A 25,289-nucleotide genomic window follows, 5' to 3' on the forward strand; every position below is an offset into this window, starting at 1 on the left:
TGAAGGCAGCTTTTGAGCTTTACTGTGTTTTTGTTAACAGCTGGGTGACTGCGGTTGAACCACTTTGACTACAACTATGGCCACCACAACTACTTTGACTACAACTATGGCCACCACAACTACTATGACTACAACTATGGCCACCACAACTACTATGACTACAACTATGGCCACCACAACCACTTTGACTGTGGTTGTGATGGCCATAGTTGACTGTGGTTGTACATTCATTAGCACAGTGATGTTTAACCAGCTAGCTGACAAAGCTAACCAAGAGCAGCGACAACCAGCTAGCTCTGAGCTTCCAGGCTGCTCAGAGTTCCTCTGCCCACGTTGGGGGTGAAGGTCACGGATATTAGACGCTCCACGAGGTCTCCATCGGTGTGCGCAGACATCACCTTTTAGCTGCATGGACACCAGCTGACAGGTAAGGACACTGGACCATCTTCAGAACAACTTCCGCTACATGGTACCTTTGTTCTGCTTCATTTATAGTTTGATTTGGGTCTCAACATACACGAGCTATGCATTAGGCCTGCACCGTTTATTTAGTTTACCTGGGTTTAGCTTTGTGTGTGTGTGTCTGAGCCTGAGCCAGCAGAAAAGATCGCTTGTATGGAAGCTGGTCCAAGCACTGGTTGTCCTCCAAGCACAAGGAAGAGCAACATCAGCAGTCTGTATGACAGAATTCTGGAGAAGCATGATGAACCTACAGGATGTACCCAAGCAGTGGTTATCCAAATGCAAATGTATTTGAAAGAACCAACGATAAGTGGGAAGACAGCCCTTTCCAGTACTGGGCAAACAACCATGCTCGTTTTCTTCTCCTTCCTGCTGTTGTGGTAAAGTTCCTGAGTGATGCTTCAACCAGTGTGGAAAGCGAAAGACTGTTTAGCACGTCATCCAATATTGTGGATGAAAAGCGGAATCGTCTGACAGCAGAGAGAGCAGAAATGTTCATATCCCTCAAACTGAACCTGCCAAGTGAGATTTGCTGAACCCTAGATCACTCCCTCAGTGTTAACTTTTTGAGGAGTCATTTACTTCTTATTGTTTCCTTTTGGAGAATAGTTACACAGACTCTAGCTTAATCCAGGTCACCTTCAATGCCAAACCTCCTACTGTACTTGATTTGTGCTGTTCAGATGCACACTGGTTTATTGATAATGTATAAGATGTTTACACTTATTGCACTTTTATTTAAATATTTGACATTTAAAAATCTTGATTTGCTGACGGTACAAGAGCCAGTATACTTAATTTGTGCTTATCAGATGAAGCAGCCCTTTGCATTTTATTTGGAGAGGGGTAGTGTTAGAGAAGTTTATCCAATTTGTGTATCTGTCTTGGATTTATTAAATATTGACAGTCAATTTGAAACCCTTACAGTTGAATATTTGTTTTCAGGATGGGATTTTTCCTGTTAACAGGACTTCCTGTTTTTCTAACTTCCTTTTCTGACCTTATACTTACCTCAAGTTGCCTTTTGGGACAAACATGCATACATTTGTACATATCATACTTGCCTGTAGAGAGGAGTTTATTACAGCCTCATATAAAAGCAACAATAATGATAATAATAATATTAAAGCAAACAGAGCTCTGGTATCGGAATAGTATCGGTATTGGCAGATATCCAAATTCAGGTATCGGGATCAGATCGGAAGTGAAAAAATGTGGATTGGTGCATCCCTAACCACTAGGGGGAATGAAATAAGTAAAACATAATGTTAAAACTTTAAAAAAAAAAAAAACACACACACACACACAACACACACAACACACACAACACACCTAAAAGGCAAATCATGAAATCTGAAAAATATATAAACAGTTTATATGTATTAAAAAACATAATATACACAATTCAGGATTAAAAAGTATCATCTTGAGTTAATCTTTTCTTGTTTCCATACTACAGATGCTGGTGCTTTAGAAGGAATCTGCTGCAGTTCATTTTTTTGGTCAGAAGATGGAGACAAAATGTCCACTGCTATCCCAGCTTTTCATTCAGGCCTGATGAATAGAAGGTTTTAAGTTTATTTATCCATCATCTTTCTGTTCGCTGCCTCTGTCGTTTTGATCAGTTTTGATTGTAGCCCCTGAATATATGTGGAATGACATGACATCCCTTTTAAGGTTGTTGTAATCAAACCTTTACTGAAAAAGGCTGCTCTTGCTCCAGATGTTTTAGCTAACTATAGACCTATAGTCTCTATTCTCTCTAAAAGTCTTGAGACAACTGTTGCAAATCAATTATGTGAACATTTACAAAAGAATAGTTTGAAAAGTTTCTATTAGTGGTGGGACGCGATTAAAAAAAATGTATCTAATTAATTACAGGCTTTGTAATTAATTGCAATTAATTGCATTTTTGCCAAATAGCAATATTTGACACAAGTAATAATTTTCAATTCAATTAAGTTTGATTGACAGTTGAATCAATGAATAGACATATACATATTTATAATTTAAAATTTATAAAATTAATACAACTTTAAAATGGGACATATAGAAAAAAAGCGATTCTGATGATTTAAGGCCTGAATTTAGTCCGGTTTTCCCACTGTATGGCACATAGCAAAAGCATAAGTAGTTCAAGGACCTTCAAAAAGTAGAAAATCCACAGATTCATTCTGTTTTCATAGTTTCTGAATGTGATAAATGGTGTCATTTTGATAGTTCTTTTTTTTTTAGGAATCTAAATTTTTAATTATAAACAAAAATATTTTTTCATAAACTAAAAGTTTATAATTAAATTATTAAAAGACAGACATTTTTGTTGTGTAACTTATTACTCTGCCGAGGCTCCACCTCTTTGGTAGTGTAAAAATTAAACCACAAAATTGTTGCGTCTCGTCTTCCTTCACTGTTCACTCTTTGTGCGCTGACGTCACTCCTGTGTATCTTCTTCACTGCAGACCACAGACTGTATGCTGCAGACAGACTTTACGTTCATTACCGCCACCTACTGGGCTGGAGTGTTCATCAGTGTTACTGGTGTGCCACAAATTAGGGAACTGAGAAGGGTGTGATTAAATATGTTAATTTATTTAATGCGTTATTTTCTCTGTAATTAATTAATTGAAATTAATGTCCCAGCCCTAGTTTCTATACTATGGTCTCTATACTCATTTTGTTGGACCTTAGTGCAGCATTTGACACCATCGACCAGAAACTTTTATTACAGTGACTAGAACATTCTATTGGCATTAAAGGGACAGCGCCAAACTGGTTTAAATCCTACTTATCAGACAGGTTCCAGTGTGTGCACGTCAACAATGACTCTTCTAATCATAGTAAGGTTAATCAGGGTTCTGTATTAGGACCGATACTGTTCACATTATACATGCTTCCTTTAGGAACTATTATTAGAAGCACTCTTTGTTACGCTGATGACACTCATTTGTATTTATCCATGAAGCCAGATGAAACTAATCAGCTAGCTAGACTGCAAGATTGTCTTAAGGACATAAAGACCTGGATGACCTATAATTTCTTACTACTAAATTCAGACAAGACTGAAGTCATTGTATTTGGCCCTAAACATCTCAGAAACTTACTTTCAAAGCTTATATTTACTCTGGATGGCATTACATTGGCCTCCAGTACTACTGTGAGGAACCTCGGTGTTATCTTTGACCAGGACATGACCTTTAACTCACACATAAAACAAATCTGTAGGACTTCATTCTTTCACCTGAGAAATATTGTAAAAATCAGGAACATCCTGTCTCAGAGTGATGCAGAAAAACTAGTCCATGCATTTGTTACTTCTAGGCTTGACTACTGTAATTCCTTATTATCAGGTTGTCCCAATAGCTCTCTGAAACATCTACAGCTGATCCAAAACACTGCAGCCAGAGTACTGACGGGAGTTAGCAAGAGAGATCATATTTCTCCTATACTGGCTTCTCTTCATTTCCTGATGAAATCTAGAATAGAATTCAAAAACCTTCTTCTGACATATAAAGCTCTTAACAACCAATCTCCATCATATCTTAAAGACCTGATAGTACCATATTACCCTAGCAGAACTCTTAGCTCTCAGACTGCAGGCTTACTTGTTGTTCCTAGAATCTCTAAAAGTAGAATGGGAGGCAGAGCCTTCAGTTATCAGCTCCTCTCCTGTGGAACCAGCTCCCAGTTTGGGTTCAGGAGGCGGACACCCTCTCTATTTTTAAGACCAGGCTTAAAACCTTCCGTTTTGACAAATCTTATACTTAGGGCTGACCCTGGTGACCCTGAGGGGGTCAGCTGGAGTCCGCATGTACACAACTGACTTCTTCGACATCCCTTAGTTGTCATGTACACTGTGGGATGCTGCTGCTGACCTTCCTCCAGCCCACTGCTTCCAGCTGCCCATTTCCACCACTCTACTCTGCATCACCCTTACTATACTTGACAATGCTCATCTACATACTGTTTGAATTTTACTGCCAACTATATATGTAGGATATTTAATGCCAGAGCCTTACACCATAACTGTAAACTTATGAATCAGTTTCAATGTTGGCTTGTATTTTGTATGTTTCATCTATGTTACTCCTATTATATATGTATCCCAATGTGTGTTACATGTTTCCTTGTCCTCCACCCCCCTCTACCTCTTCTGTCCCTCTCAACTTGCCGGCCAGCAGCAGATGGGTCCCCCCTATATAAAGAGCCGGGTTCTGCTCAAGGTTTTTTTCCCTGTTAAAAGGGTGTTTTTCTTGCCACTGTCGCTTAGGGCTGCTTTGGGGGTTCAGGCATATGGGTTCTGTAAAACGTCTTGAGACAATTTGAATTGTAACTGGTGCCAAATAAATAAAATTGAACTGAACTGAATTGAATTAACATTTACAAACATGCAAATCTTTTTTTGTCATTTATTAAGCGTGACAGTCAAATGTAGCTCATGTTTTTTTTAGTACATTTAAATAAATTGCATGAACAAAAAATAACTCAACACAATTGGGTGACTGATGAATAGAGTTAGACATCACACTTCTGTGTTTGTTCAACAGGATCAATATTAGTTTGTGCAGTGATATTTTAAAAATTCTGTGGAGTTGGTGTTGATTATGGTTTATCTTTTACGACATTTGACAAACTACATACGATTTGATGACAGATGGAAACAAAATTAAAGACCAAAAAGTGAAGATCACGACCATGCATTTCCTCTATTGTTTCCTGCATCGACCCTGAAGTCTACATCTGTGGGTTCTGAACTAGCTGAAAATGTGCTCAAAAACTTCTCCCACATTCTTGTATAGTTCAGCTACATTATCCAAGATGGCCATCACTGGATTTCTATCTTCAGCTTTTCTTCTGGCCTGTCTTTCATGCATCACCTCCAAAGCTTTCTCCTTGGCTTCCAGCTTCTGTTGAAACTTTGCCTCTAATTCAACTTTTTCTCTGGCCTCTCTTTCAAGCATCTCCTCCAAAGTTTCCTTATTGGCTTTAAGCTCTCCTTCATACTGTGCCTTTAAGATTTCTGCATTTTCTGCTTCCCGTCGAGCTCTGTGGAGCTCCATCTTCCTCCTCGCTACATCATCTCTATGCTGCTGCTCCATTCTCTTTCTTTCTATCTCCCAGTGCTGCTGCTGTTGATTCTGCATCGCCATCATGTTCTGCTTATTCTGCATGCTTAACGCCATAAACATATTCTGCATCTGCACCTGCATCTTCTCCCTGTCCTGACGCTCTCTCACCACCACCAGCTCCATATTTTGCTTCTCCCTAAACTTCTCCATCTCCATCTTCACCTTTGCATTGATAAACCTCTCACCCTCCCTTGTTAGTTCAGTCAACCTGCACTGCATTGCCTGTTTTTCCTGTACTCGGACCTTCCTGTCCTCCATCCTTTCAGCCTCAAAATACTCCTTAAGATTCCTCAGCTGTTCTTCGTACACTGCTTGCATTTCATTCCTCAGTTGCTCCTTTTCAATGCGCATTTCTGCCTCCTTCTCTTTCAGGATGCGCTGTTTCTCCTCATTGATTAATCTTTCTGCTTCCTGGAACATCTCGCTGGTGTAGTGGCTTCCTCCGTTGTTCCTCACTATATTTCTGATCTTCTGAAGCAGCTCAGTGACCTGAGGGCCAGTCTTCAGGTTATTATTAAAGACATGGTACTGGCCGTGGCATCTGGCCACGAGATCCTGCAGTTCTGGGGACCTCCCGATGAACTCCTCGATAGTTCTGCCTCTGAGATCATCGCCTCGAGTGAACAGGACCATGCTGTACCTGTCTGCAGCCTGACCAAACAGCTCATGAATCTGCTGCACTGTCTTCACCTCTTCCTCCGTGAACCTGCCCAATCCGATGACGATCAGGAAGACGTGGGGTCCTGGAGAAGCGTAAGAGATGCACTGGCTGATGTGTCTACATGTGTTCACATCATGCCTGGTGTCAAACAGACCCGGGGTGTCGATAACCACCACGTCTTGTCCATCCACCGTCACTCTGGCCTTGGAGCACTCGTCAGTAATGGACGTGGGGCTCAGCATTGATTTAAAGGACTCACAGCCAAGAATGGTGTTTCCTGAGGCGCTCTTCCCAGATCCAGTCTTCCCTACCAGCACAATCCTCAGTTCCTCAGTGGCTCGTGGCATCGCTGCTGTTTGGAAGCAGGAAAATGACGAAGTACCGTTTACCTTCAAAATGTCAAAGACTAACACTAGTCACCATTCCTGTTTCCACTGGTAACACCTGTGGACACGGAAAAATGTTGGGCATCTTTTTTAATAGACATTTTAGAGTCAAGAACATGATGGCTCATGGCCTGGATGAAGCAAGGCATCATCAGGAGACCAACATGTAAGAAACATGAGAACAGAGAGAATCCAACCAGCAGGTCATAGTTTTTCATCCCAGATCACCTCCTGAAGTCGGTATGGTGAGAGACATCAGTAGCTGGTTGTGAATTTTCCAGAGGATGCTTATAATCATGCTGATGTGGCCATAGACTCTACAGTATTTTAGTGACTCAACAAATGCCTAAGTTGTTTGTTATTTTTAATGCTTGATAGTTTTTAATAAACTTTTATTAAATAGCTTATATGTAATCAAAAAATGGCCTTTGCCTATCTATAGAAAAACTCTCAGAATTCTATGTAATTCTAATTCTATTCTATGTTAACAGTACTAAATAAATCAATCAATAAATACATGCATACACACATAAATAGGTTAATACATTCATTGTGTTAAGATAAGATTTACATTTAGATGAAAGAAAAATGTCTGTAGAATTTCTTTGTCCAGTTCTCTGCATTCAGTTGTTTATGTTTTTGCAGAATCCAGTATTGCTCACTGGTTGGTCATTACATTTTATTAGTATGATTTCACTGTTTAAAATGATGCCACTCCTTTTCAGACAGAACCTGTGATCACAAAACAATACAAAATTCTTAGTTTCATGTTAATAAAGCACTTAAAGCTTTAAGTATGGCTAAATGCTTTTTTTCAAAATTAAATATATCACTCCTTGGGTGGTAGTGGCCCCAAGTTCAGTAAAGTTGGAAAGATATTCACAGATTCATACTTCTGGCATCAATAACTCATTAGATATAGGTTTTCAAAACATAAACGATGCCGCTCTCTCATTGTTGTAATGTAGACAATGTGCTACAAGTCCAGTATTATCAGAAGTGGCTGTCTTTCAAGCTGCACAGATAACATTGGTGTCTATACGCAGCCGGCTGTGCAACCCAGTGCACAGGGACCGTCTGCAAAATGCAAAACCGCTGCAACAGTGAAGAGAGACACTAATATTCAATAACTTCACTGTGATGTACTGTAGTTTCACCAAAATCACTGCAGCCATCAACTGGCTCCTGTTGACACCAATGTTATTCCTGCAATTTGAAAGACAGCTACTTTTGATAAAACTGGGCTTGTAGCACATTGTCTGCCTCACAACGATGGGAAAGAGGCATCGTTTATGTTTTGACAACCTATATCTAATGAGTTATTGATGCTGAAAGTCTGGATCTGTTAATATCTTTCCAATTTCACTGAACTGTGCCCCGAGGAGCCGAGGTGGGCGTCTTTTATTTTCATTTCTGAAAGGTGGCAACCCTAACTATTTGTGTCGGGGTTCTTTTTGTAATTTCTTAATATTTAGTCTGGGACAGATGAAATAATGATGGCGAGCCCAGACAGACTGAGGACGGTCGTGTTTGCTGTATGGTGAACCGGAGGACCAGCCTCAGATTCACTTTCTGAATCTCAGGTAAGACAAACATATTTACCTACCTGGGTACTAGAAACTGAACTTCACTAACTCTATTGGACATTTCCTTTTGCCATTATTTAATTTTCTTCAGCGGTCTATTTTGTTTATTTTTAATAAAAACAGTGGTGTCGTACATGTTGTTTTGTTGTTGCTGAAAGGCAATAAAAAAAATTATCAACAGTTCATTACCAACACCAACTCCCATTCACGAATGATTTAAAGTCCTACAAGACCTAGATCGATGTTAGTGTCTCGATCTACCCCACCCTGACATTCACACCTGCAAACAATTTAGAAAAAACAGAACCATTAACACAGAAAGATCCCACCTGAACCAGGGATCTTACCCCTAGCCACGGTGCAAACCTAAGGGTTTGACTAATGTTTCTGTGACAGAAGAAAATCTGAAGAAAAAAGATTCTTAGGTCGCTTCTGAATGTTGTCATTCTAGATATTCTGAGCAGATGTATTTGTGTTTATTTGAGTTTGTGTCATTTGTCCTTCTGAAATGATCCACACTACTTGGGCTGCAGCAATTAAGTGATTTTTTGCCAGCTAATAAATCAGTTTGCAGTTATTTAGATGATTGATTTTGTCAGGATGGGCTGTACAGTGGCTCAGTGGTTAGCACTGTCGCCTTGCAGCAAGAAGACTCCCGGTTTGCGTTTCGTGGGATCTTTCTGCATGGAGTTTGCATGTTCTCCCTGCTGGGTTTTCTCTGGGTTCTCCGGCTTCCTACAGTCCAAAAACATTCAGGTCAGGTTAATTGGTGATTCTAAATTGTCTGTAGGTGTGAGTGTGATTGTTTGTCTCTATGTAGCCCTGTGATAGACTGTTACCTGTCCAGGTGTCCCCTGCCTTCACCCTAAGTCAGCTGGGATAGACTCCAGCATCCCGGTATCCTAATGAGGATTAGGCGGTGTGTAGGTAATGGATGGGTTTTGTCAGGATCCCTGCCCCAGCATTCTCTCCTTTCCCTCTCTCCTCATCTCTGTGAGCTGTTTCCAAATCAGCAGCAATCAGCAGCATCTGAGCAGAGGCTTCCTCACCAGTTAGCACTCAGACAATAAAACTCTGCCTCAGACTTCACTCTCTGCCAGATCATCATCTTTTTCACACACCCTGACTGGTTTCCTGTCTAGCCTTCCACTCTGCACCTTGGACTGTTCACTGCACACAGCAGAAGTGTTGGTGTTATTCCTAGCAGCTCTACTGGGAGATTTCTATTCTTGTTTTGTTGTGTTCAGTTACCCCGAGTTAACTTGGCTTTTAGTGTAGTTTGCTTATTTTCTCGCCGTCCTGAACTCACTCCCCTGGTTTGTTTAGTTTACTGTTTGGATCTGTGTTTAGAGTATTTTATCTACATCTAGTGATTTCACATGTTGTGAATAAACACCTTCCGTCTTCCCCAAGCAAACATGACAGATTTATCAGTTTAACACACTACAGGAAAATAAAGAGCAATAAACAAAGACTTGTAAAGACATCAGAGGACACCATAAACAGCTGTTGGCTGGTATCAGTTGCACAGCTATAATGGAGGTCAGTGAAGCGCTGCATAAAGCACAACGTCTGACTGATGGAGACGCTGCAAGTAGAATCAAACACTTCAAGAAAACAGTGTTCAGAGTTAAAGTGACACAAGGAGTGACAGAACTCACCATTGACGGGATGTTTGCTGGCCATCGTCAGGCTGAAGCGACAGGTTTCAATCCTCAGTGTGGATAAAGTGAAGGTATTCTGGTGCTCCTCGGTGCAGGTGGCGCTTCCTGTCCCAGAGAGGCCACCTTTCACCTCCTCTCAGGTGGAGCTGAGGTGAAAGGTGGCTCAGTCTGGCTGCATTCAGAAATTGCTTTTTGTTCAAAGTTTACTTGTTTATTCTTTGGGACCCCAAATTAAGTTCTGTTAAATATTTTTGCCTTGTTTTTGAGAATTTTACATTTTCCGAGCTGGAAGGTGTAATTTCACCCTCAGCTAAACGCATTACGTGGTACACTGGAGGGTTTTTCCCTAAAGTCACATTTATTTATGTTAAGGGACATTCTTTCTTGATGTAATGTTTTTTTAAGTGGACTTTTTTTTTTCTAATGCCACATTAATTTATTTCAGCAGACCTATTATTTGCCACATTATTTTATTTAAGGGATTTTCTTTCCTAATGCCATACTCATTTTTTTCAGGAGACTTTTTTCCCCCCCAATATCACATTTATTGACTAAAGAGGCCTTTTTGTGATTTCACATTTATTTCAAGAGATTTTTTCTGCTCTGGGTCATCAATCAAACTGATCGTATTAACATCTGTGAAAATGTTTACTTCGTCATACAAAGGCTGATTTGTGTCTTTTTCATCTTTGTGGTTATCTTCGTCTCTTTGTAGACATTTTATGTGTCTTGTGGTCATCTCTTTCTGGTCATTTTGTGTCTCTTGGTGGGTGTTTTATATATTTGTCATCATTTTGCATTTTGTTGTGCATGTTGTGTGCATCTTTGTGGTTATTTTGCATCATTTTGCATCTTGTGCATGTTGTGTGGATCTTTGTGGTTATTTTGCATCCCTTTGTAGATGTTTTACGTGTCTTGTGGTCATGTTGTGTCTGTTTTTGGTCGCACTGCATCTCTTTCTGATCATTTTGTGTCTCTTAGTGGACGTTTTACATGTTTGTCATCGTTTTGCATCTCTTGGTGGGGATTTTGCGCCTTGTACATGTTGTGTGGATCTTTGTGGACATTTTGTGGTTGCTTTGTGTCTCTTTGTGGTCACTGCAGTCTTTTCAAAGGCTTAACAATTACGAACACAAACACACAAATCTCATTTGGAATTTATTAAAAGCTACAGATTAATGTTGCTTAAAATACATTTTTTTTACTACACTGAAATAAAGTGCATTAACAACAAAACAAAAGTAACATGATTGGGTGACAGAAACAAAATTCAGGCACAACAAGTGAACATTTTTCAGAATATTGGCAAGGAGACTAGTGTATGTCTTCTAACTACTGTCCTGGGCATCGGCCCTGAAATCTATGTCTGTGCTAAGCTAGCCAAATAAGGACTTAAAAATGAACTTCAGTGGATTTCTATGAAATTCTGTGACTACATTGAGGACGCTACCCATCGCTCGACTTCCATTTTCAACTTCTAATCTGGCATCTCTTTCATACTTCTTCTCCAAAGCTTTCTCCTTGGCTTTCAGCTCTCTTTCATACTGTGCCTTTAATTCAGCTCTATCTGCTTCCCACTGACTTCTTTCTGTCCTTGCTGCATCATCTCTAAGCCTCAGCTGCCTTTCTATCTCCTGTTGCTGCTGCTGCATTGCCATCATGTTCTGATTGTTCTGCATGCTTAAGGAATAAAACATATTCTGCATCTGCTCCTGCATCTGCTCCCTGTCCTGACGCTCCCTCGCCACCACCAGCTCCATATTTTGCCTCTCCCTGTGCATCTCCATTTCCATCTCCACCTTTGCATTGATAAACCTGTCACGCTCCCATGTCAGTTTATTCAACCTGGTCTGCATTGCCTGTTTTTCCTGTTCTCGGACTCTTCTGTCCTCCATCCTTTCAGCCTTGTGATATTCATTAAGATTCCTCAGCTGTTCTTCGTACACTGCTTGCATTTCATTCCTCAGTTGCTCCTTTTCAATGCGCATTTCTGCCTCCTTCTCTTTCAGGATGCGCTGCTTCTCCTCTTCAATTGCTCTTTCTGCTTCCTGGAACATCTTGCTGGTGTAGTGGCTTCCTCTATTGTTCCTCACAATATTTCTGATCTTCTGAAGCAGCTCGCTGACCTGAGGGCCAGTCTTCAGGTTATTATTAAAGACATGGTACTGGCCGTGGCATCTGGCCACAAGTTCCTGCAGATCCAGGGACTTTCCAATGAACTCCTCGATAGTGGTTCCTTTGAGGTCGTCGCCTCGAGTGAACAGGACCATGCTGTACCTGTCTGCAGCCTGACCAAACAGCTCATGAATCAGCTGCACTGTCTTCATCTCTTCCTCCGTGAACCTGCCCAATCCGATGACGATCAGGAAGACGTGGGGTCCTGGAGAAGCGTAATAGATGCACTGGCTGATGTGTCTACATGTGGTGTTCACCCATTGGCTGGTGTCAAACAGACCCGGGGTGTCGATAACCACCACGTCTTGTCCATCCACCGTTGCTCTGGCCTTGGAGCACTCGTCAGTAATGGACGTGGGGCTCATCATTGATTTAAAGGACTCACAGCCAAGAATGGTGTTTCCTGAGGCGCTCTTCCCAGATCCAGTCTTCCCCACCAGCACAATCCTCAGTTCCTCAGTGGCTCGTGGCATCGCTCCTGTTTGGAAGCAGAAAAATGACAAAATACCGTTTACCTTCAAAATGTTAAAAATTAACACTAGTCACCATTTCTGTATCCACCGGTAACACCTGTGGACACATGAAAAAATGTTGTACATCTTTTTCTCTGTACTTTATGGCATTCTAAACTTGTAGGAATGAATAGAAATAGTGTGGAAAGCTGCTTTCACAGGTTTAATACACTACAGAAAAGTAAAATTTGTGCTGTGCAAGTGCAGACACTTTTGTAGTGCCTGCTAACCTCAGCCATGATCTACACAAAGCTGGACAATGAGTTTCTCATTCAAACACAAACACACCAACAGTGTGTGTCATGGAAGATTCTCACCTGCGACCAGGTTGAATGAACGGTTCTGTGTGCTCCTCATGGGTGCTTTTGCACGCAGACCAGATCGAAATGGCAAACTTGAAGCTGGTGCTGCTGCTTTATCATCTGAGCCAATGCTGTCTTCTGGTGACATAAACAAACACACCTTAAGGCTTTAGAAGACACAATCAACAGTTGTTTACTGTTATCAGCTGTACAGAGTTAAATGGAGAACAGAGAACTGAACTACAAAGACAGACTAACAGGTTCACAGCTATGTTGAACTGATATCCATTATCCGTGATTGATACCTAATATCTGTCATTGATACGACTATCTGTGATTGATACCTAATATCTGTCATTTATACTACTATCAATGATTGATGCTACTATATGTGATTGATACCCAATATCTGCCATTGATACTATTATCAATGATTGATGCTACTATCTGTGATTGATACCTAATATCTGTGAGTGACACGAATAATCTTTATAATCGACATGTGTGATTGGTATCCATTATCAGTGATTGATACCATTACATTCAGTGTATATTCAACTAGTGATTGATGTTTTCTCTAAGGGTTCTGACCTGGAGGGTTACACCTCTGCTGTCCTGAATTATATACATTTTTGCACTGAGGCTGTACTGCCTACCAAAACCACCACGGTGTTCCCAAATCAGAAGCAGTGGTTTACTGGAAAGGTACGGTTGCTGCTTGAAGCCATGGACGCCACCTACAGCTGGACTACAAAACTGCTAGAAAAAACTTGGCAAAGGTCATCAGAGAAGCCAAGGGCAAATACGATCAGCAAACAGAGAGGTACTTTGAAAACAATGACCCCTGCAGCATCTGGCAGGGTATTAAATCCCTGACTGACTACAAAAACAACATACAGGTCAGTCAGGACAGAGATCTCTCCGACACCCTGAACCTCTTCTTTACTCACTTTGACAAGCAGCAGGAAGGAGCCCAGCTTGCTGAAAGAACCCAGCATAGGGGGTGGAGCCTACACTCACCTTCCAGCTGTACCAGGTGAGATCCACCTTGAAGCGGATGATGATCTTTAACCTCTCCCTACAACAAGCTGCAGTCCCCACGGGCCTCAGATGGACCACCATCGTCCCTGTGCCCACAAAGTCTGCCATCACAGCCCTCAGTGACTACCGCCTAGTTGCCCTCACCCTGGTCATTATGAAGAGCTTCAACAGGATGGTGCTGGCACATATCAAGAGAAGCATCTCGGTCTGTGTGCCGCCACTGGAGATAAGTTTCTGCTGGCTGGGGGCTTCTGTCCGGGCCCGGTGCTGTCCTTGGGTGTGGTGGGGTGGGTGGGGTCTCGGTGGTGCTGCGGGGTGGGTGCCCTGCATCCTGAACGTGCCGGCTCCGGGGCGGGCGTGGGGGCTCATGGCCCTTGCTTCCTAGTGGTGCGGCCTGGTCCTCCCTCCGGGGCAGGGTGCTGCATGCGGCTGGCCCGTGGTGGGGCTACGGCGTCTGCCGGGGCGCTGCTCCAGCGCTGCGACTTCTGGGGGTTTCGGTGCTGGCCGGGCCGGTCGGGTTCGTGTGGGCCCGCCTCGGCCTCTTGCCTCTGGGCTCTGGGGGCCCTCTGCATCAGTACCGGGGGTCTTACTACCTGTCTCCCCCGCTGCTCTCTCCTCATGGGCCGGATCCACACCAGACTGCCTCTTACTGTGCACTTCACACGCTCCACACGTCACTGTATATAGTTAGTCTTAGGCACATATAGGGACACAACAGCTAGGGCCCCGAGAGCAGGTGGGGGCAGGAATGATGGGCTCTGTGGTGGGGCGGATGGCAGGGCTCTACGGCCTTGTCTCTTCCCCATCACCCTCTTGCTTGCCTCCCCTGCTCTCTAATTTCTTTTTAATGCACCACACACACTCACACCTTAGGGGTAGGTCTGGGACGGCTCAGGGAACTTGGGCCAGGGTAGGCTGCAGAGTAGCCATCCTCTGTGGTCCTCTGGCCCGCCCCCTGGACGCCTCGCCCAGCCTCCCCACTTTTAATGCACCACATGACACTCAGGGTTACACTATCACGGTGCAGGGATAATGTCTCCAGTCTGGGATCGGGAGACATATTAATAGGGAGTAATGGGGGGATTTCACTAATATGGCCTCGCTGGTGGGACCCGGCCCCCTTATGGCTATGGGGTGGCGGGGGTGGACCATCATCCGTGTTGCTGTGGCTGGGGGGTCCCCGGGACCTGGGGGCTGTGGTCGGGGAGGGTTCTCCTGCGTGCCCGACGGGTCCGGGCAGGTGCGATGGCTCTTGGTGGGCTGCGGGGGCTGGATTGGCCGTCTTGGTGGGCGCTGTGGCTGTACTGCGGGCTGGTGGCATGTGGTGGCTCTGTCCTGGTGGGTTGTCAGGGCGCATTGCGGGGGGTGGGGGCCCTGGGTGTACTGCGCTCGCCTGGGGCCTGGTGCGGGGGGTATGCGGGGTGCCTCCCTGTCGGCATCGCCGGGCCCCACCACACTGTCCATTTTTACTCTCTGGACTCGCATCGGGTCCCGGCTCCGATTTCCTCTGGCCGGCTCCCGGTGGTGGCCTGCCTTGTGATGGGCTGGTTGCCGCCCCTTCGGTGGGCCGCTCGGCCCCTGTGTCTGGCTTCCTGGCTGTGTGGGGCCGTTGGCCCCCTCGGGGGAGGGAGAGGGGATGGGGGTGGGCGGGTCGGGTGGTGGGGTGGGGGGTTCGGTGGGGGCTGGGGTGGGCGGGGTTGGGGTTTGGGTGGCGGGTGGGTCCTCGTGCCTCGGGCCGCCTGGGTCGGTCTGGGCGCGCTGGGGGTGTCGGTAGCTGCTCCCTCTTGTTCTCTGGGTCCTCGTCGTTCACGGTGGCCCCGGTGGCTCTCTGGGGGTGCCGCCCTGTGGCTCCTACTGCCTGGGGGGAGGGGTGCCCTGTTGGCTTGGCCCTGCCTTGCCGTGATTGCTGTTCTGGGCTTTGGGGTTCTTCACACTTGCATGTTTGATCAGGTCTCGCCAGCTACTGCCGAGTCCCATTTCAGCAAATGATGGGACCCGCCAGAATGTGCTGAGAATCTCTCCAGTCTCTACCCTAAACTCATTCTCTCTCGCACTAGCATCCTCTTCTGGCCTATTCTATTCTATTCTATACTATCAAGACACACACAATTATGGTGCTCAGTACCGTTTGTTCATTTATTATTGAATCTCTTTTTCTTTTGTGTTGGTTTGGTTTTCTTTTCTTTTTTCAAATTTTTATTTTTTTTTTCTATTGATGGACAGTTAGTAGTTGGGCATAACACACCACCTTACAATCTTTAATTGCAATAGCAACGCCTGTTATTTTCTATCCCTGTTCATCCTGTTCGTCCTGTTCGTCCTGTCTAGTCTTTGTTTCCCCCACACATCACTGAGGTGTAGCACTGCCCTCCCTGGCTCATAATAGGGAATTCTAATAAAGAAGGTCTGCTTAGCTTTCAGGGAGGGCCGGTGATGGTCACACACATGCACTAAATATTAAAATATTTGGTTGCAAGACTAAAATATGCATCAATCTCATATAATGTTGACTCCCCTTTTGTGGAGTTAAACAATGAGAACAAATGCAGACAAAAAAAAAAAAAAAAAAAAAAAAAAAGAGAAGCATCCCAACAGATCTGGACAGCCATCAGTTTGCGTTTACGTACAGGTCTACAGGAGATGCTGTCTCAGTGGCACTACATACAGCCCTAACCCACCTGGAGCAGCCGGATACCTATGTCAGATGCTCTTTGTGGATTTTAGCAGTGCCTTCAACACTATAATTCCCCATAAACTGGTACACAAACTCACCAATGCTGGACTCTCCACCACACGATGTTTATGGATTGAGGACATTCTGACCAACAGGCCTCAGAATGTCAGGATGGGGAACCTGACATCCAGAACCAGAACCATAAACACCATATGGGTGTGTGCTTAGTCCGGCACTCTTCACTCTCTTCACCATGGACAATGTCACCACCCACTCCTTCAATACCCTGATAAAGTTTGCAGACGATACTATGGTGGTAGGCCTTATCAGAGACAACAACGAGACCTGGTACAGGCAGGAGGTCCAACATCTGGTAGGGTGGTGTGCAGACAATGACCTGGTCCTCCGCACTACCAAAACAATGGAAGTCATCATAAACTTCAGGAGGACCAGGAGAGCCATACAGTCCCCACTCCATACCAGCAGAGAAGAGCTAAAGAGGGTGGACTCGAATCAGATTCCTTGGCATGCACATTACCAAGGATCGGACATGGACACTAAACACCTCCAAACTGGTGAGAAAAAAAGCCCAGCAGAGCCAGACAAACCTGTTAACCTAGATTCTAGAAAGAACTTTACAATGTCATTTTTTCCTTTCACCCATTCCAACACATACACACCAATGGAGGTGGCGATGCCGGGCAAGAAGCTCACCTCCAAACAGGTTAACTGAGGAGTTCTGTGTGCTCCTCAAGATTTTGGGACGCAGAACAGGTTGAAACAGCAAATTTGAAGCTGGCGCTGCTGCTGTACCATATGAGTCACTGTTGCCTCCTGGTGACATAAACAAACACACCAAAAGGCTTTAGAAGACACAATCAACAGCTGTTTGCTGATATCAGCTGTACAGAGTTAAATGTAGAACAGAGAAGTGAAGTTATCTCTCGTCTCATATTCTCTGACTGATGCCCTTTATCTCTGATTGCGGTTTTAGGTTTTCTTGAACCAGCTACCTCAAACTAAGCCTGACTGTGTCCAACTTTCATCATAGTAGAGCAGCAAAGATTCATCAACCAACTGATTGTCAACTATTCAATAGTTTCTACATTTCTCTATGACAGTAGACAGAATACCTCATGGTTGTGGATAAAATAAGTCATAACTGTTTTACAGTTCTAACACTCTTCTGGACAAGGTACACAGCGATGTTGAACTGATACCCATTATCTGTGATGCCTAATATATGTCATTGATACCATTATCAATGATTGATACCCATTATATGTGATTGGTATCCATTATCAGTGATTGATACTTACGGTGTGTTAGTGATGCATATTATCTTCGATTGATGCCCATTATTGGTGAGTGATACCCTTGATCAATGATTGATACCCATTATTGGTGACTGATACCCATTATCAATGATTGATACTTACTTTCTGTTATTGATACTTATATGTGATTGATACATATTATATGTGACTGATACCATTATCAGCGATTGACATCTATGTTATGTGATTGATACTTATTATCTGTTATTGATACATATTATCTCTAACAGACTCAAGTTATCTCTTATCTCATATCCTCTGACTGATGCCCTTTATCTCTGATTGTGGTTTTAGGTTTTCTTGAACCAGCTACCTCAAACTAAGCCTGACTGTGTCCAACGTTCATCACAGTAGAGCAGCAAAGATTCATCAAATAACTGATTGTCAACTATTCAATAGTTTCTACATTCCTCTATGATAGTAAACGGAATATCTCATGGTTGTGGACAAAATAAGTCATTTGTCATTTGGGATTTCATCAGTGGAAAGCTGATTTCACAGTTCTAACACTCTTCTGGACAACAGAACAACAAACCTGTTAACCTAAGGTTCTAGAAAGAGCTTTACAATGTCATTATTTCATTCACCCATTTCAACACACACACAGCAATGGTGGTGGAGATGCCAGACAAGAAGCTCACCTCCAAACAGGTTAACACGGGGGGTCTGCGTGCTCCTCAAAGGTTTTTCACGCAGAATGATTTGACATGGCACTCTTGAAGCTGGTGCTGCTGCTGTACCATCTGAGTCACTGCTGCCTCCTGTTGACATAAACAAACACACCTAAAGGCTTTAGAAGACATAATCAGCAGCTAATTGCTGATATCAGCTGTACAGAGTTAAATGGAGAACAGAGAACTGAAGTACAAAGACAGACTAACAGGTTCACAGCTATGTTGAACTGATACACATTATCTGTGATTGATACCTAATATATGTCATTGATACTATTATCAATGATTGATGCGACTATCTGTGATTGATATAATTATCTGTGAGTGATACAAATGATCTTCATAATCAACATTTGTGATGGATACCCATTATCCTTGATTGATACCATTATACGTGATGGGTATCCATTATCAGTGATTGATACTTACAATGTATTACAAATATATATGATCTGTGATTGACGCCCATTATCCTTGCCTGATACCTATTATCAATGATTGATACCCATTATGAATGATTGATACCCATGATGAATGATTGATACCCATGATGAATGACTGATACTTAAATTCTGTGATTAATACTTATAATCTGTTATTGATACATATTATCTCTAACAGACTCAAGTTATCTCTCATCTCATATTCTCTGACTGATGCTCTTTATCTCCGATTGCGGTTTTAGGTTTTCTTGAACCAGCTACCTCAAACTAAGCCTGACTGTGTCCAACTTTCATCATAGTAGAGCAGCAAAGATTCATCAAATAACTGATTGTCAACTATTCAATAGTTTCTACATTTCTCTATGATAGTAAACGGAATACCTCATGGTTGTGGACAAAATAAGTCATAACTATTTTTACAGTTCTAACACTCTTCTGGACAACAGAACAACAAACCTGTTAACCTAAGGTTCTAGAAAGAGCTTTACAATGTCATTTTTTCATTCACCCATTTCAACACACACACACCAATGGTGGTGGAGATGCCAGACAAGAAGCTCACCTCCAAACAGGTTAACTGAGGAGATCTGTGTGCTCCTCAAGATTCTGGGACGCAGAACATGTCGATACGGCACACTTGAAGCTGGTGCAGCTGTTGAACCATCTGAGTTACTGCTGCCTCCTGGTGACATAAACAAACAAACCTAAAGGCTTTAGAAGACACAATCAACAGCTGTTTGCTGATATCAGCTGTACAGAGTTAAATGGAGAACAGAGAACTGAAGTACAAAGACTAACAGGTTCACAGCTATGTTTAACTGATACCTAATATCTGTCATTGATACTATTATCAATGACAGAATGACAAAATAAGTCATTCATCATCTGGGGTTTCATCAGTGGAAAGCTGTTTTCACAGTTCTAACACTTTTGTCAATGATTGATGCTGCTATCTGTGACTGATATAATTATCTTCATAATTGACATACATGATTGATACCCATTATATTCTATTTATACCATTATATGTGATTGGTACCCATTAGCAGTGATTGATACTTAAGATTTATTACTGATACATATTATCTGTGATTGATGTATATTATCTTTGACTGATACCATTATCAATGACTGATACCCATGATCAGTGATTGACATCTATGTTATGTGATTGATACTTATTATCTGTTATTGATACATATTATCTCTAACAGACTCAAGTTATCTCTCATCTCATATTCTCTGACTGATGCCCTTTATCTCTGATTGTGGTTTTAGGTTTTCTTGAACCAGCTACCTCAAACTAAGCCTGACTGTGTCCAACTTTCATCATAGTAGAGCAACAAAGATTCATCAAATAACTGATTGTCAACTATTCAATAGTTTCTACATTCCTCTATGATAGTAAATGGAATATCTCATGGTTGTGGACAAAATAAGTCATTTGTCATCTGGGGTTTCATCAGTGGAAAGCTGTTTTCACAGTTCTAACACTCTTCTGGACAACAGAATAACAAACCTGTTAACCTAAGGTTCTAGAAAGAGCTTTACAATGTCATTATTTCATTCACCCATTTCAACACACACACAGCAATGGTGGTGGAGATGCCAGACAAGAAGCTCACCTCCAAACAGGTTAACACGGGGGGTCTGCGTGCTCCTCAAAGGTTTTTCACGCAGAATGATTTGACATGGCACTCTTGAAGCTGGTGCTGCTGCTGTACCATCTGAGTCACTGCTGCCTCCTGTTGACATAAACAAACACACCTAAAGGCTTTAGAAGACATAATCAGCAGCTAATTGCTGATATCAGCTGTACAGAGTTAAATGGAGAACAGAGAACTGAAGTACAAAGACAGACTAACAGGTTCACAGCTATGTTGAACTGATACACATTATCTGTGATTGATACCTAATATATGTCATTGATACTATTATCAATGATTGATGCGACTATCTGTGATTGATATAATTATCTGTGAGTGATACAAATGATCTTCATAATCAACATTTGTGATGGATACCCATTATCCTTGATTGATACCATTATACGTGATGGGTATCCATTATCAGTGATTGATACTTACAATGTATTACAAATATATATGATCTGTGATTGACGCCCATTATCCTTGCCTGATACCTATTATCAATGATTGATACCCATTATGAATGATTGATACCCATGATGAATGATTGATACCCATGATGAATGACTGATACTTAAATTCTGTGATTAATACTTATAATCTGTTATTGATACATATTATCTCTAACAGACTCAAGTTATCTCTCATCTCATATTCTCTGACTGATGCTCTTTATCTCCGATTGCGGTTTTAGGTTTTCTTGAACCAGCTACCTCAAACTAAGCCTGACTGTGTCCAACTTTCATCATAGTAGAGCAGCAAAGATTCATCAAATAACTGATTGTCAACTATTCAATAGTTTCTACATTTCTCTATGATAGTAAACGGAATACCTCATGGTTGTGGACAAAATAAGTCATAACTATTTTTACAGTTCTAACACTCTTCTGGACAACAGAACAACAAACCTGTTAACCTAAGGTTCTAGAAAGAGCTTTACAATGTCATTTTTTCATTCACCCATTTCAACACACACACACCAATGGTGGTGGAGATGCCAGACAAGAAGCTCACCTCCAAACAGGTTAACTGAGGAGATCTGTGTGCTCCTCAAGATTCTGGGACGCAGAACATGTCGATACGGCACACTTGAAGCTGGTGCAGCTGTTGAACCATCTGAGTTACTGCTGCCTCCTGGTGACATAAACAAACAAACCTAAAGGCTTTAGAAGACACAATCAACAGCTGTTTGCTGATATCAGCTGTACAGAGTTAAATGGAGAACAGAGAACTGAAGTACAAAGACTAACAGGTTCACAGCTATGTTTAACTGATACCTAATATCTGTCATTGATACTATTATCAATGACAGAATGACAAAATAAGTCATTCATCATCTGGGGTTTCATCAGTGGAAAGCTGTTTTCACAGTTCTAACACTTTTGTCAATGATTGATGCTGCTATCTGTGACTGATATAATTATCTTCATAATTGACATACATGATTGATACCCATTATATTCTATTTATACCATTATATGTGATTGGTACCCATTAGCAGTGATTGATACTTAAGATTTATTACTGATACATATTATCTGTGATTGATGTATATTATCTTTGACTGATACCATTATCAATGACTGATACCCATGATCAGTGATTGACATCTATGTTATGTGATTGATACTTATTATCTGTTATTGATACATATTATCTCTAACAGACTCAAGTTATCTCTCATCTCATATTCTCTGACTGATGCCCTTTATCTCTGATTGTGGTTTTAGGTTTTCTTGAACCAGCTACCTCAAACTAAGCCTGACTGTGTCCAACTTTCATCATAGTAGAGCAACAAAGATTCATCAAATAACTGATTGTCAACTATTCAATAGTTTCTACATTCCTCTATGATAGTAAATGGAATATCTCATGGTTGTGGACAAAATAAGTCATTTGTCATCTGGGGTTTCATCAGTGGAAAGCTGTTTTCACAGTTCTAACACTCTTCTGGACAACAGAATAACAAACCTGTTAACCTAAGGTTCTAGAAAGAGCTTTACAATGTCATTATTTCATTCACCCATTTCAACACACACACAGCAATGGTGGTGGAGATGCCAGACAAGAAGCTCACCTCCAAACAGGTTAACACGGGGGGTCTGTGTGCCTCTCGTGAATGTGCTGGTACGCAGAGCGGATCGAAACGGCGAACTTGATGCTGGTGCTGCTGCTGTACCATCTGAGTCACTGCTGCCTCCTGGTGACATAAACAAACACACCTAAAGGCTTTAGAAGACACAAGCAACAGGTGTTTGCTGATATCAGATGCAGAGAATGGTTTAATATGTGTTTTTGTCTGCTCCTGGCTGCACAGTGGAGTAGTGGTTTGCACTGTCGCCTTGCAGTGAGAAGATCCTTGGTTTGCGTCCCAGCCTCCCCGAGATCTTTCTGCATGGAGTTTGCATGTTCTCCCTGTACATGCATGGGTGTTGTCCAGGTTCTCCAGCTTCCTCCCTCAGTCCAAAAATATGCTGAGGTTAATTGATTATTCTAAATTGCCCGTAGGTGTGAATGCGAGTGTGATTGTTTGTCTGTATATGTGGCCCTGCGACAGACTGGCGATCTGTCCAGAGTGTTCCCTGCCTTCGCCCGAGTTAGCTGGGATAGACTCCAGCCCCCCCCCCCCGCGACACTAATGAGGATTTTTTTCCATAACTTTCCTGGAACCTTCCTGAATTTTTCCTAGAATTTTATGGAATTTTCCCAGAATTTTATGGCAATTTTCTTGTAATTTTGTGGGCTTTTGAGAGGAGTCTTCCTAGAATTTAATGTCAATTTTTGAGGAATTTTCCCTGCAATTTTATGAAAATGTTCCTGGAATTTTATGGGAATTTCATCAGAATTTTCCTGCAATTTTGTGTGATTTTGAGTGGAATTTTCCTGAATGTTTTGGCAATTATATAGGAATTTTCCTGAAATTTTGTGGGTATTTTGTGGGGAATCTTCCTGGAATTTTAAGGCAGTTGTATGGAAATTTTCCTGCAATTTTTTTGCACTTTTCCCTGCAATTTTCTGAAAATGTTCCTGGAATTTTATATGAGTTTTCCTGGAGTTTTGTAGGAATGTTTTAGGAATTTTCCAGTAATTCTATGAAAATTTTATGAGACATTTCCTGAAATTTTATGGGAATTTTCCTGCAATTTTGTGGGAATTTTATGGAAATTTTATCAAAATTTTCTTGTAATTTTGTAGAGAATTTTCCTGGATTTTTATGGAAAATTTCCTGCAATTTTGTGTGAATTTTATGTGAATTTTCTGTAATTTTTCCAGGAATTTTTTGAGAAATCTCCAGGAATCTTCTCTGGAAATTTAAAAAGGCTTCTTGCGTAGGTTCTGAATGTTGTCATTCTATATATTCTAAGCAGAGGTGTTCTGAAATTATCCAAACTGACTGAACAACGAAGTGATTATTTGTCAACTAATAAATAAGTTTCCAACTATTTAGATAATTAATCGATCAGTTTTAGTAACTTTTTAATAAAAAAAAAAACCCTCAAAATTCTGTGATTGCAGCTTCTTAATGTGAATATTTTCTGTTTTCTTTCCTAATCTACTGAATATCTTTGGGTTATGAACTGAAGAACAAACAAAGAAATGCATCTAATTCATGTTTCCGTCGAGACAAAACAGTTATAACAAGTTTAAAAGTTTACAAGTTGTAAAAACTGTTTAGCCTCGGCAGAAACACGGCTAAAGTGCAGTAAACAAGCGGTCCGGAGGCCTGAAGGCTCCAGATTTCGCCATAATCAGCTGCTGGCTTGAACCGTTCCATAAAGCCCAACATGTGACTGACTGAGGGCTGAAAACAGAATCAAACCTTCAATAAACATGACTAAACAGTTAAAGTGACACACAGACTGAACACAGCAGAGACAGAACTCACCGTCGAGCGAATATGTCCTGAACATTGTCAGGTTTAAGTTCGCAGTCCTCAGTGTGACAAAGTGAAAGTTATTTCTGCTGGTGCGTCAGCAGCAGTAATAGTTCCAGCAGCTTTAGAGCCTTTATTAATTTCTAGACAGCGCCACCTACTGCATCGGAGGAGCACTAAAAAGTGCAGGTTAAAGGATGATTTCGCTCAAAATATGAGTCAAAACAGGAGTGGCCAACATATGAAGACTTTGCAAAGAGCAAAAAAATACAGAGACGACATCAACTGCAATTTTTCAATAAACAAACTGCTGTTTTAACCCTCTATCGGACCTGTTTAACTATTCAAAAATGTCAGAAACTAAAGAATTCCCCCCCCAAAATTGTTCATAACTAATTAACTCCATTAACCCTGGAAGACCCAAATACAAGGAAAAATTTGCAAAAAAATGTGCAAAAATTATACATTGATACAAACCTAAATGTAGAGAAAAATTCTGCAAAAATAAATAATAAAAATAAAATCTAACTTATGTCACAGCTACCTTTATGAAATTTCGTGTCAGTATTTATTTATGTACACATTTTAAAAAAATTTATATCAGTAAAACACCGTCCTTGATGTTTCGGTAAATAATATTTCTCTCAGTTAAGCATTTTGAACCGTGTTTGTTGTTGTGTTCTGCGGGGAAGCCAGCAGGTGGAGTCAACCCACCTGCAACCG

The 25,289-nt window shown here is 41.7% G+C and overlaps 1 protein-coding gene across 1 annotated transcript; it reads right to left on the reverse strand.

The window, feature by feature from the left end:
- Positions 1-5,198: 5,198 nt before the first annotated feature.
- On the reverse strand, positions 5,199-24,727 carry LOC111564531 (uncharacterized). The gene is made up of 11 exons (XM_023264163.3): positions 24,579-24,727; positions 22,770-22,892; positions 21,707-21,826; positions 20,669-20,788; positions 19,606-19,725; positions 18,568-18,687; positions 17,304-17,423; positions 12,890-13,012; positions 11,267-12,538; positions 9,883-9,990; positions 5,199-6,661 (listed from the first exon to the last, which is right to left on the reverse strand). Exons 1-11 carry the CDS (start codon positions 24,601-24,603, stop codon positions 5,214-5,216), a joined length of 3,699 nt encoding a protein of 1,232 aa, XP_023119931.2. The 5' UTR covers positions 24,604-24,727; the 3' UTR covers positions 5,199-5,213.
- Positions 24,728-25,289: the final 562 nt, after the last annotated feature.

Source organism: Amphiprion ocellaris, chromosome 2 (assembly GCF_022539595.1).
Source record: "Amphiprion ocellaris isolate individual 3 ecotype Okinawa chromosome 2, ASM2253959v1, whole genome shotgun sequence".
NCBI lineage: Eukaryota > Metazoa > Chordata > Actinopteri > Pomacentridae > Amphiprion > Amphiprion ocellaris.

Coding starts and splice junctions, on each gene's coding strand:
- LOC111564531 (XM_023264163.3), bottom strand. CDS start 24,603: ATGTTCAGGACATATTCGCTCGACG. Junction 22,893..24,578: donor CAGGACATATTCGCTCGACG/GTGAGTTCTGTC, acceptor TTATGTCACCAG/GAGGCAGCAGTGACTCAGAT. Junction 12,539..12,889: donor TTCATTCAACCTGGTCGCAG/GTGAGAATCTTC, acceptor GCTTCCAAACAG/GAGCGATGCCACGAGCCACT.